General features: G+C 37.8%; 1 protein-coding gene and 1 pseudogene across 2 annotated transcripts; both read left to right on the top strand.

The window, feature by feature from the left end:
- Window positions 1–13: 13 nt before the first annotated feature.
- TVAGG3_0892490 (uncharacterized protein) lies at window positions 14–575 on the top strand (the record flags this gene model as incomplete). The annotated part of the gene is made up of 1 exon (XM_001316093.2): window positions 64–336. The coding sequence occupies one exon, from the start codon at window positions 64–66 to the stop codon at window positions 334–336; it is 273 nt and encodes a 90-aa protein (XP_001316128.1).
- Window positions 576–698: 123 nt separating this feature from the next.
- Window positions 699–13,842, top strand: TVAGG3_0892480 (annotated as a pseudogene). Its single transcript has one exon — window positions 1,401–13,842. A coding segment is annotated over exon 1 (12,442 nt).
- The last annotated feature ends 49 nt before the right edge of the window (window positions 13,843–13,891 follow it).

Below are 13,891 nucleotides of genomic sequence, written 5' to 3'. Positions count from 1 at the left end.
GATAAACCGAAACGGCTTTTCTAAAATATCACAAATGCTAAAATCCTACGGTTTGCCACTTTAATGGACTCTATCTGGTTCCAAGTTGATGATACCGAATCTGAAACAGATGAGTCTGGCCATTATATGGGTGTATTCAATCAGAGACCTGAGCAAATAGCAGCTTGGCTTCCTCGTCCGCAAACACCTTTCAATTTTTCATCAACAAATTACAAATCCATAAATAGAAACAAGGATGAGATGTTTTGCCATCACATCCAGAGAGCAGATTCCGAGCCTGAAGTTATTAGCTTTAAGGCTTTTATTGAAGAACGCGATTCAATTTCAGTTTTTTGAAAATGCGAAATCTATCAAATCGTATGTTTTCCCAAAATATAATGTTTGTATGAATTGATACAAAATTTAATATTATCAAATTTTATTTATTTTTATTTTGATATTATTAAATTTTTTCTATCAAGCTATATTTATTTTTCAAATAAATATTTACTGTCTGCTATGATTTTAACTTTTCTTTTCTTTTTATTTTGTTTTATTTTTCATTTTTTTCTTGAATTTTGCTACAACTGAATCGTGTAACACACAAACATCAAGCTATGATCGAAAATTTCACTCTCCAAACTTCTGAGAGAGCGATTAGTAAACTCTAACTGGTTTTTCTAGAATTCTTTTATTACATCATATTTTGTTGTTTGATACAAAATCAAATGATGAGTTGATTTTGTAATCTGAAAAAAATGAAAAATAATCGTCGGCGTTATCAATTCAAAATTTTGACAACGATTGTACCTAAATCTGGAGCTCCTAGGTACAATTTGAATATGCAATTTGAAATAGATAGAGACTTTACCCCACAAGATTTCTATAAATTGTTTAATATTAATCATACACATAGATTAGACGATACTTTAGATCGAAATATTCAATATCGAGAAGAAAAATCGAAAAATGGTCAAATAAAACTAATACAAGAACTAACAATTTATATAGATGTCCATAGAATTCCTGCAGATACACAGCCAGTCGAAGAAATTTTTGGAAATGATGTTTATACTTCTCAATTATCAGACAAATACAAAAATTATCCAATAGGAACACCAATTGAAGTTCACCGTCGAATTATACGTCGATATGTTGGAAAATTGACTTCACGAAATAACGAGAAAAACTCTTCCATCACCAAGATGCGTTCTAAATCTACTGAGGTATCAGTTAACAGCGATATTACTCGAAAACCTACTAAAAAGACGATAAAAAGTAAAAAACGAATTGAAGCTTCAGAATATCTTTCTGAATCAGATATAATAACGCATAAATCAGCGCATACACTTAGTGGAAGGAAATTCAGTCCACCACATCTCTCAAATCTGCATAAATCGTATTCAGATTTTCCTTCTTCGATGCATCGCTCCAAATCTCTTGAGCTAACTCCAAATCGCCAGAGATTACGAAAGAGAAGAATCACAATGATACAGAAAAGGATGAATCCTTTGACTGGAAAATTACAAGAATTCTTGGAAGAAGAAGAGATATTTGAACCAGTAGATTTGCTGTCAAGCAATAACTCAGACTTTGATAGTGATAGCAGTAGTCTCTACTACGATGATAACGCTTCAACAGAGAATTCGGAAATTTCAGAAGACGGAACAGAGAGAAAGCTTGTTTTGGTGCGCAGATATATCACTGTTAGAAAGAGAGATCATGACAAACCAAAGAAATCCAGATCTCGCTCTGTTGAACGCGAAGAAAAAGATGATGAACAACAAATCATCGCTGTCAAAGTTAAATCAAAGCCAAAAGAAAAGAAAACAAAGCGGTATAATTATATCCATTACGTAACCCATAAAAAATCAGGAAAACAAACTCCAATCGAAGTCTACGAAGATGTGCCAGTAGAGAACGTCACGAAAGATGGAATAATTGTTCCCGATGGAATAATTAACTTTGATAGCGATGGAAATGCTTATATACGCATTATTGAACCAAAAATAATGAATTCAAACGGAGATAAAATGCTTTTTGAATCGAGAAAGCCAGTTAAAGCTGATAAATTACCGGAAGTTAGTTCAATTCCAAAGAATAGAAGTGGAAAAAGAACAATTTCTGTGAAAAAAGAATTGATTAACGCAAATAGTGGAGAATTTCAACTTACAGATCACGAAGAAGACCTGAGTGAAGCATTTACAACAAATAATGGAATTGTTATCAGTCCTTCCATCAAAATAGATGAAAATAAATCTCCATTCATCGAAATGATCAAGCAAGTATATGATCCAAAGTCTAAAAAGATTGTTGATATGAACGATTTAGTTTATTCGTGCAAAAACTCAAAATCAGATTTTATTGTTGAAAAAAGAAAAGGAAAGAAGGCTCCAAAGAAGATCAGAAACATGTACATCCATGTCATAAGACACCGAAAGAATGAACAGACAGGAGAAGATGAATTTGTCGAAACAAAAGAATTATGTCCTGATTCTATGATTAATTCAGATGGAAAAGTCATGATATATGTAGAAAACAACGGAAAGCCTCAATTCAAAGAGCTAACTCCTGAAAACAACAAGAAATTGGAAAAATTAGGGAAAAGAAAACTTGTTAAACGCTATATCCATACAATCATTGTTAGGAAGAATGCAACCACTGGCGAACTGGAACAGGTTGTCGCAAGAGAAGCCGTTTTTGAGCCAATGACGGCCGATCAATCAAATTTGAATCTGAAACCGGTCAAAATCAAAGTACATAAAAAAGTACTAGACAGCAAGACTAACAAGTACAAAGACACCAAATGCGAAGAAGAAGTTTGGGAGGAAGTTGATTCTCCAGATCTCCCAATTGTAGAAGCAAAATTTGCAATTCCTGAGCCATTTGAGCTCTCCAAGAAAGAAGATAAGGAAATAATAGTGCAAGAACGATCAATCCCTTCACTTGAAGAAGCAATCAATGAGATATCCAAAAAGAAAAAGAGAAAAGTCGTTAAACGCAGATTATCTAAGGTTCCAGCTACGTATGGAGGTGATGAATCCCCAAGTAAGAAATCTGATTTTGATTCAGCTGATTTAGAGAGCGAAACTTCAAAATCCAGCAAAGTATCGAAGAAGAAAAGAGTTGTGAGTAAAAAGAAGAGCTCAGTTAAAGCTAAAACTCTTTTCCAAGGTTCTGATTCAGAAAATTCATCAAGAAAGAGATCAATTGATAAACATAGACCACCATCAATTGACACAAGTATAGTAGCTGCACCAGAGTTGTCATCTTCTGCAAAATCTACAAGTTCCTCAAGCAAATCTTCGAAATCCAAGAAATCAAAGACAGAATCTTCATCAAAATCATCAAGAAAATCCTCAATTGACAGTAAATCATCTACAAAAAGAAAGACAAGCACAGATTTGTCTTCTTCTTCGAAATCTTCTTCGAGAAAATCTTCGGTTGACAGTAAATCATCATCTAAATCTAAGAAATCTACAGATACATCATCAACTTCTGATATTTCGAAGAAAAGTAATATTTTATTATCTTCAAGAAGGAAACCAAGCAATGAACTATCATCGTCATCACGAAGATCATCAATTGATAGTAAATCATCCGTTACATCAAGAAAATCTTCATTTGAAAAGAAATCTCGAAAGAAATCTTCTGAAAACAAGAGATCTCGAAATTCGAGCATTGATTCATCTTCTTCCACATCAAGGAAATCATCTCAAAAGCGTCAAAGTTCAAAGAAATCTCCGGACAATTACAAATCCTTCAGTCCAGAGTTGCTGATTTCTTCTTCATCGTTCTCCAGAAGCGATACTACCTACTCTTCGGTTATTTCAACTCCAGAAAGAAATTCCAAGAGTCCATCAGCTTTTTATAAGATTCCGACATACAACCACGACACAGGCCATACAAACAGAAACAACATGGGCTATTCTGAGTATAATATTCTTTCGGAAAATTCAAAACGATCTACATCTCCTATCGTTTTACCGAAATCTCCTTATAAAGATCGAAATCCAATTAAATACGATAGTCCTTGGACTCAAACTCCCCAGAGAGACCAAGAGTTCTTCAACAGATTCTTGGAGAACGCTACTTATAATCAAAATAATCAATTAGTTATCCCAGTTTACGCAAAAGATGAAAATGGAAACAGAGGACAGCTTCAATACCAAGTTGTTCCAACTGATGTCATAACAGGTCTTGATTACATTGCGTTTGATAACTTCATCCACCGAGATTCAGAAAGAAAACCTTATCTGAATGCAATAGTCAGGGAGCATCTCAGCGATGGAACGACAATCAATACAGAGAAGAGAGTTTACCTCCAAGACAAAATTGTTAAACACGCGTTTGACGAAAAAATTCCAGAATCTAAAAGAGGAAACAACGGAAAACTCTTAATTTCTGTTATCAAACCAAGGAAATCAAGACGAACAGGTGAAATTGTGGAAAGAAAAACCGAAATAGAAATCCAAGAGCCTCAGATTGCCACAAAAGACTTTGTTGCAATCGACCCAATAATTAGAGTCAACGAAATGACTCATAAAAGGTATATTCGAGTAATAAAACAGCGCAAAAATCCAAAAACAAGGGATATAGAGAACGTAGAAGCCGAAGAAGAAGTTCCTGAGATACCAACAATGCGAGAAACAGATCTAAACATCCAGGAAAATGATGTTTGGAAAGTTTCTGGCCATGCTTTCCGTGCAATTTCCAGGTTTATCTCATCAGAAAACAGTTTGGTCAATGCAACATGCCTACAAGAGGTGACAAAGCACAAGCCGGAGCAGAACAGCAGACCGAAGTACCTCAGAACAATTAAAGTAATAAGAACAAGAAGAGATCCGATTTCTGGGAAGAAAATTGAGTTTTCAGAGGAAGAAAATATTCCTGACTACGCAATAGGAAACTCTGAGTTCATTGCAGTTGATCCCACTGTTTACAGAAGAAAGGACGGAGCTCCAATTTTCCATGCAATCAAACACAGATTGAACAACAAGACAAATGAGGTAGAAAACTATGAATGCGAAGAAGTTATAAATGAACAAGATCTAATCGATGCTCCTCCGATCAAACTTGAGGATTTGCCAAAATCCAAGTCAAACATCCCACTGATTTCAATAATAAAGCTAACCAAAAATGCAGATGGAAAAACTCAAATCACAACTGTACAGAAAGAGATGCATTTCCAAGCTATCAATGGCTCTGACTACATTTGCCCAAGTCAAAGCGTTTACAGAGACAGAAATGGAAACCTATTTACTTCAGTTATCAGACAGAGAAGAAATCCAAAGGCAAAACGCTTCGAAAACTACGAAAGAAACGAGTTCATTAAAGATAGCGGTTTTGACACTTTACATCGCAAAGTAATTCGAGAGCGAAACAACGCCTTGAACAGACCAGAAGAGTACCTTATTGAAGACGACAACCAGAGGAGCGACAGGCCCAAAGTTTTCTATACCGCGTACAGGAAGCGATGGAACCCTTTCACAGCGAAATACGGGCTTTACGAGTGCAAAGTCGAAGTCTCCAACGCGCAAGCCGAGAAAGATGGCCATTTCTACATCAGCGTCATCGAGATACAGACGCCGAGGGACGGAATGGGAAAGCCACACGTCGTCAGGAAGGAGCTGACAGAGAACAATTTGGATGAGTTCAAGAACTTGAACGTGAAGTACATCAGGAAACAGGAGCCGGTTATCCACATCAGGATGAACAAAGAGACAGGTCATCTCGAGGCCTACAACAAGATAGAAACTCTATACGAGCCAGAGTTCTCCACAAACAACCAGGCTGTTCTGTCACAACTGTATCCGAAAAGAGTCGAAGTTTGCAGGATGGAAATAGATCAGATGACAAATAAACCGTACGAAGTGACAGACAAAATCACTATTTATGAGCCGACTGACTCAGAACCAATCATATCAGAGAAGGAAATAGAGGCTGCAGCAATTGTGAGACATAATTCACCAAAGCCACAGAGATTTTCAACTCCAAAGAAAGAAGAACCGTTCGAGCTTTTGCCGTCTCCACTGAATATCTTCAATGACATGACAGGACCGCTGTTCGCAGACGTGCCTAGAGACAGCCCAACACAGTACATGAAGAAGTCTTCATTCATCTATGACCCATCAGTTAAAAACGCCCACAAACACAGAAGCGACAGATCCAGATCAGAAGACGTCAGAAGTCACCACTTAAAGTCTAGTTCTCACAGCAAGAATAGGGCAAGTTCTGTCGAAAATATCAGAAGCTCAAACAGTAATGATCTTCCAAAGAAGAAGAAGACACACTCTAAGACAATTGATGCAGTTTCATTACCTGGAATTCTCAAGAGACATAGAAAATCATCATCTTCATCAAGGAAATCAGTTAGATCCCGCTCTGTTTCATTATCTGATGACAGCAAGACAAAGAGAAATCACTCAGAAGATGAAGCAATTCTCATAGAGAAGAAACACAGAAGGTCATCAGTTGACGAAACAAAGCACAGAAGACATTCAACAGATGATATCGGAAATGAAGAGAAGAAACACAGGAGATCATCCAGCGAAGAAACCAATAAAAGAAGACACTCTGTTGATGACTTCAAAGAAGAGAAGAAACATAGAAGAACTTCTTCTGATGAAAATGAAAAGAAGCAAAGAAGGTCTTCAAGCGAAGAGAATCATCATAGAAGAAAATCATCAAGCGAAGATCAAAGACATCACAGAAAACATCCATCTGAATTAAATGATGACGAAAAGAAGAAGAGGAGAGTTTCAATGCACTATGAAGATGTATCAAGTCACAAACATCACAGAAGCGCCACAGTTGAATCTCTTAAACATAAACATGAAGAAAGTCGACATAAAAGATCGGCATCAGAAGAACCAACAAATAAATTAACAAACGCTGATAAAATCCCACAGAAAGTAACAAAAGATAGATCACAAAAAGCAGAAGAAAAACAACATCGTAAGTCAGCATCCAAAGAAGAAACTAAACCAGAAGGAAAGAAACCAGTCGAAGAAGAGAAACATGAAAAGGTAAGAGTTAGAAAAGTCATCAAAAAGAAGATCAAAGTGAGAGTTGATGACAATTCCTCACATCACTCGAATATATCTCATAAATCTTCTCATGAAAGTAAGGAGAAGAAAGCAGATGATCAAGAATCAGTCACATCATCCGCAGTCAAAATCCCGGACCAAGAAAAGGTATCATCGTCAGAAGATGAACCTTTGACTGTTATCTCAAAGACCTCTGAGAAAATAGAGATCGCAAACAGGGACATCACTCCTGTTAAATCATCGCCAAAACAAGCACCTCCGCCGCCTTTAACAATTCCTCCGTCAGGAGTTACAAAAGAGCCAAAACAAGAGAAAGAAAACTCTCCAGATGATTTACTCAAACAATTGTCTGCCGATGTTTCAGAAATCGTTGGAAAAGAACACTCTTCAATCAATATAAAGAATCCTGTTGTTGACAAACCGCCAAAACTACACAGAAGAGGTTCTTACAGATACGAAGGACAGGCAGCAGATTCGAAGGATACAGAGGAAGAAGAAAAGCTTCAAATAGAAAATTCCCAAATAATTTTGGAAGAAACAAAACCTTTACCACAGATCGAAGAACAAAATCCATTGATTTCAAATGATATCTTGAACTTTGCCCAGAAATTACTATCCCAAGAAGAATCAACTGTCAAAATAACTGAAGAAGAAAGTAAACCAGACGAAGTTGTTGAAGAAGAGAAGAAAGATGAAGAAAACAAATCAGAAAATCAACCAAATATCGAAGAAAATGCAATTGTAAATATGGTCAAAGATTTACCAAGTATTCCAGCATTGAACTTCGGAGTTCATGAAGAAAAACTAAAGGTAGAGGAAGAAAAACTAAAGATAGAGGAAGAAAAACCAAAGATAGAGGAAGAAAAACCAAAGATAGAAGAAGAAAAACCAAAGATAGAAGAAGAGAAAGCGAAAACAGAAGAAGAAGATCAAGGCCACAGTCCGAGAACCAAAGGAGTTAAGCAGGTGAAGAAAGTTATAAAGAAAGTTAAGAAGCAAAAGGATGAAGAAGTCGCTCTTCCTCCTCCAGTTCCTGAGATAATTCCTCCACATGAAGCAGAAGAAAATAAAGAAAACCCTACAGAAAGCGAAGAAAATGCTAAAAAGAAAGGAGTGAAAAAAGTCATTCAAAAAGTTGTCAGACGTGGATCATCATCAAACCTCGATTCGGACAATGAAGGTAAGCAAGGGAAGAAGGTTGTCAAAAAGATTGTAATGAAGAAAGGAAGGAAATCTGTTGATGATTCTGACCAAGAAGAGATCACAAAAGAAAGAAACATAAATACAGAAGACTTAGATTCAGAACCAGAAGTGGTTTTGGATGGAATTCCTCCAGAAGAATTCAAACAGAAGAAGACTAGTTCTTCTTCAGACGATGAAAAAGAAAATAATCAGAAAAACAGAAGAAAATCAACTGTCGATCTAGATAATGAAAAAGAGAACGGATTAATTTCAACAAGTTTCGGCTTTCTGTCCAACCAACTTCCACCGGCTCCAAAACTGGATATTCCACAAATTATTAACATCAAAACAGAGCAACAGAACTCAGAAAATATCGGCACACCAAATTTAGGAAAATTGCCAACGATTGAAAGTATTTCCCAAATAAATGATATTCAAAAGCCAGAAATCAATGCACAGTTGGGACCTTTACCATCTGATTTACATACAGAGATTGAGCAAAAACAAACTGAAATACAGTTAGAAAGTCTTCTTCCAGTTGAAAATAGTGATTCTTTTGAAGTCAAATCACAAATAAACGATGCTCCAAAATTTGAAGTATCCACTCAACTTGAAACTCTTCCAGCTATGAACAATCACAATCTTGGAGACCTACCTCAACTTGGAAATCTTCCTCCAATGGAAATTTTTGTACAAAATGATGATTTTCCAAAGAAAGAGTTAGATAACTCTCTTAACCTCGGAAATCTTCCTTCAATAAACGACCTTCCTGCGCTTGGAGAACTGCCATCCATTGAAGAAAATTATTCAGAGTTAAAGGAAAATTCAAATCAACAAACGATAGATATGAATATTCCTCAGTTAGGAGAATTGCCGCAACTCGGAAATCTTCCATCTTTGGAAATTAACTCACAGCTGGGCGATCTCCCAAGGATAGAAGGAGAGCAAAAGCTATCTGAAGAAACCTCAGAAAATCTTCCTTCATTAGGCAATTTGCCACAACTCCCATCTCCAGAATTAATTAATAATGAACAAAAGCCACTTGATATCACTCCGCAGTTGGGAGATCTTCCTGTCATGCCACTTGGAAATTTACAACCTTTAGAATTTAAATCTGAAGGAACTCCAAGTTTCGAGTCTCCTCAATTAGGAAATTTGCCACAAATCGATAATTCTCAACTCAACAACATAGAAATTAAATCAGAAACCATGAAATTGCCGCCACTTGAAGCTGAAACTAAACCAGAAGTGTTTTATCAGCTCGGAAATCTTCCTCAAATAGAAATTGATGCTAAGATTGCTAATCAACAAGAAAACTACAAACTTGGAGATTTGCCACAGCTTGGAAATTTATCTCCTCTTGAATTAACTACTCAACCCTTAAATCTACCTCCTTTGGAAGCAAATTCAAAAGAAGACCAATTACCCCAACAGAAAACAGTTGAACTTGGAGACTTACCATCATTAGGAAACTCTCCATTTGGAAGTCTGCCACCACTTGAAATACCTCAGGCATCCGAGCTCCCACCACTTGATCTGAATTTGAATACTGGAAGCCTACCACCATTACCGACGCCGCAATTTGGAATTGGTGGATCTCTTCTGATTAACAATTTGCCTCAGCTTGGAGACTTGCCTCCTTTGGATCTTAATAATTCACCTGTAATAGATAGAGATGTTAAAATAGGATCCAACGAAGACAATTCGGACAGCCATTATAAGTTTGATTCACTACCTGCAATGTCTCAAACAATTTCTATCACAACAAAGACAGAATCACAGCCTTTGCCTGACATTCCAGCAATTGAATCTTCTGACATTGTCCAAAATAACGAAAATGATCAAAATCAATTATCAAAGTTTAATACAGATTTATCCATTTCAGTCAACAAGAACATTGAGGAAAACAGAGAAGATGTTTCCAAATCCTTGGCTGTTGAAGTTAGAGGTGAAGATGATGGACAATTAGATTTGTCGGTCATTGATGACTTAGAAAATGCAATGAAAGAAATCAATCCACCTCCAAGCAGCGAAGATAAAGAAATTACTATCAAAGGAACAATAAATGTTGTCAAAGAAGTTACTGAGACAAATATTAAGAGAACTTCTTCAGATTCATCGAGCTCATCATCATCTTCCGAACATGAAAATGACCAAGATAATGATTATGAAGTGAAAGATTCATTTAAATCATTGGAAGTAAAGCAAGATGAAACAAGAGCATCATCGCTGGCTCATTACAAAGCATCCAACGCTTCAAACGATTCAGAAGATTCTAGTAGCGAACGCGCAGAACTGAGTTTGCTTATGCCATCATTAACAATACAAGATTATGAAACTGGCCCATCTAGTGAAAAAGAATCATCATTTGACAAACCTATGGAGCTGAGCGCTGTTTCAGATTTGCCTTCATTAGAATCAATTCAAGAACCACAAATCAAAGACTCAGAAGAAGTTTTTGTTTCAACAGAAGAAATATCAAGTTCAAGTGATTCGTCAGACTCTGAATACGAGACAAGCAAGAAGAAGATTAAGGAAGCTCCAGAACTACCAATGATCCAGATAGAAGTTGGAAACAGTGAAAAGGGGCTGAAGATACCGGAAATTAGTGAACTTCCTCCTTTGGATGGAATGCCATTATTGATGAAACATAGCCTTGGTGATTTACCACGAATGGAAAATATTAAAAATGTAGAATTGAGTGAATTACCAACAATCATGTTAGATAATGAAAAAGGTAAATTTAATAAGATGAAAGAAAAAACAACAAGTGATGATGAATCAGAAAGCACGCAAGAGAGCTCGAATTCTGATGAGGAAAAAATAAAAAGTGCACAACTTGGCAATCTTCCATCTCTTGAAGTCGAAACCAAATCTTCCAAGAACGGCACAGCTGAGATCGAAATGCCAACACTTCCACAACTTGGCAATCTTCCATCTCTTGACGTCGAAACCAAATCTTCCAAGAACGGCACAGCTGAGATCGAAATGCCAACACTTCCACAACTTGGCAATCTTCCATCTCTTGAAGTCGAAACCAAATCTTCCAAGAACGGCACAGCTGAGATCGAAATGCCAACACTTCCACAACTTGGCAATCTTCCATCTCTTGACGTCGAAACCAAATCTTCCAAGAACGGCACAGCTGAGATCGAAATGCCAACACTTCCACAACTTGGCAATCTTCCATCTCTTGACGTCGAAACCAAATCTTCCAAGAACGGCACAGCTGAGATCGAAATGCCAACACTTCCACAACTTGGCAATCTTCCATCTCTTGACGTCGAAACCAAATCTTCCAAGAACGGCACAGCTGAGATCGAAATGCCAACACTTCCACAACTTGGCAATCTTCCATCTCTTGACGTCGAAACCAAATCTTCCAAGAACGGCACAGCTGAGATCGAAATGCCAACACTTCCACAACTTGGCAATCTTCCATCTCTTGACGTCGAAACCAAAATCTTCCAAGAACGGCACAGCTGAGATCGAAATGCCAACACTTCCACAACCTGGCAATCTTCCATCTCTTGAAGTCGAAACCAAATCTTCCAAGAACGGCACAGCTGAGATCGAAATGCCAACACTTCCACAACTTGGCAATCTTCCATCTCTTGAAGTCGAAACCAAATCTTCCAAGAACGGCACAGCTGAGATCGAAATGCCAACACTTCCACAACTTGGCAATCTTCCATCTCTTGACGTCGAAACCAAATCTTCCAAGAACGGCACAGCTGAGATCGAAATGCCAACACTTCCACAACTTGGCAATCTTCCATCTCTTGACGTCGAAACCAAATCTTCCAAGAACGGCACAGCTGAGATCGAAATGCCAACACTTCCACAACTTGGCAATCTTCCATCTCTTGACGTCGAAACCAAATCTTCCAAGAACGGCACAGCTGAGATCGAAATGCCAACACTTCCACAACTTGGCAATCTTCCATCTCTTGACGTCGAAACCAAATCTTCCAAGAACGGCACAGCTGAGATCGAAATGCCAACACTTCCACAACCTGGCAATCTTCCATCTCTTGAAGTCGAAACCAAATCTTCCAAGAACGGCACAGCTGAGATCGAAATGCCAACACTTCCACAACTTGGCAATCTTCCATCTCTTGAAGTCGAAACCAAATCTTCCAAGAACGGCACAGCTGAGATCGAAATGCCAACACTTCCACAACTTGGCAATCTTCCATCTCTTGACGTCGAAACCAAATCTTCCAAGAACGGCACAGCTGAGATCGAAATGCCAACACTTCCACAACCTGGCAATCTTCCATCTCTTGACGTCGAAACCAAATCTTCCAAGAACGGCACAGCTGAGATCGAAATGCCAACACTTCCACAACCTGGCAATCTTCCATCTCTTGAAGTCGAAACCAAATCTTCCAAGAACGGCACAGCTGAGATCGAAATGCCAACACTTCCACAACTTGGCAATCTTCCATCTCTTGAAGTCGAAACCAAATCTTCCAAGAACGGCACAGCTGAGATCGAAATGCCAACACTTCCACAACTTGGCAATCTTCCATCTCTTGAAGTCGAGACTACTGGCAGCAACAATGGCACAGCCCAACTTGAGATGCCAACACTTCCACAACTTGGCAATCTTCCGCCCCTACCTTTATTAAATCAATCATCATTAACATCATCAACGCCCAACTTCTCTCTTCCCACAATTTCCAATACAGCTTCTCCTATTTCAATTTCTCTTCAATCTAAAGAACCCTCTATTTCATCACTCCCACCATTATCATTCCCTAATGTACCAATTGGAAATAAATCTACTCTTAATCCAATCGGAAATCTCCCACCACTCAATTTTCCATCCTCAAACTTAAAATCGCCTCAGCTCAATTTACCAACACCATCATCAAATCCCAATCTTGAAATGTCTGGGCTCCCTAACCTTGGTGTTCCACCTCTAGGCGGACTTCAGGTAGGCTCTGGCCTTGGCACACTTCCTACTGTTAACTTTGCTGATCTTCCAAAGGTCAACGTCGGCGAAGACGAACCTAAAAAAAAGAAGAAGAAAGGCAAAAAGAAATCCAAGAAAGTCAATGACGAATTACCTCCTCTCAGCGATTTACCTCCACTTGGCGATCTTCCTCCCCTTGGAAATCTCCCTCCTCTCGGTCAGCTAAATCTAAACCTTCAGGCAAAATCACGGCCGGACGACACTGAGAAAAAGACAAAAAAAGTACGTAATTCCACTGCAAAATTAGATGGAAAGGTTAAGGTCGTCGAAGACCCTAACAATCCTGAGTACGAGTACGTATATGAAACGAAGAACATATACAGTGACTCGTCGGAAGAGGAGGAAATGTATGAGATTCAAGTCATCGAAGAAGAGAGTGAAGGAGAAGAAATCAGAAAGAAGAAACCAAAGAAACCAAAAGTCATCTATGTCTACGAAGAAGAAGACGGAGATGAAGAAGAGCAGGAAGTCGAAATAGAACACGTCACAACCATCATTGAACAAGATGAAAATGGAAATGAAATTGGGCGCTCAAAATCAGTAACGAAAGGAGGAGAGCATCAGAATTCTGCTCCAATTCTTAGCAAAAGACGAAACAGCCAAGGAGGATATGACTACGAATATGATATTGAATCTACTAGTGATGAATAATTATATTTGTATATTTATGATTTTTATATTTTATATATTTATTTATAAA

The sequence above is a fragment of the Trichomonas vaginalis genome, chromosome VI (assembly GCF_026262505.1).
Source record: "Trichomonas vaginalis G3 chromosome VI, whole genome shotgun sequence".
Taxonomy (NCBI): domain Eukaryota; phylum Parabasalia; order Trichomonadida; family Trichomonadidae; genus Trichomonas; species Trichomonas vaginalis.
This window is presented reverse-complemented; position numbering and strand designations above follow the sequence as displayed.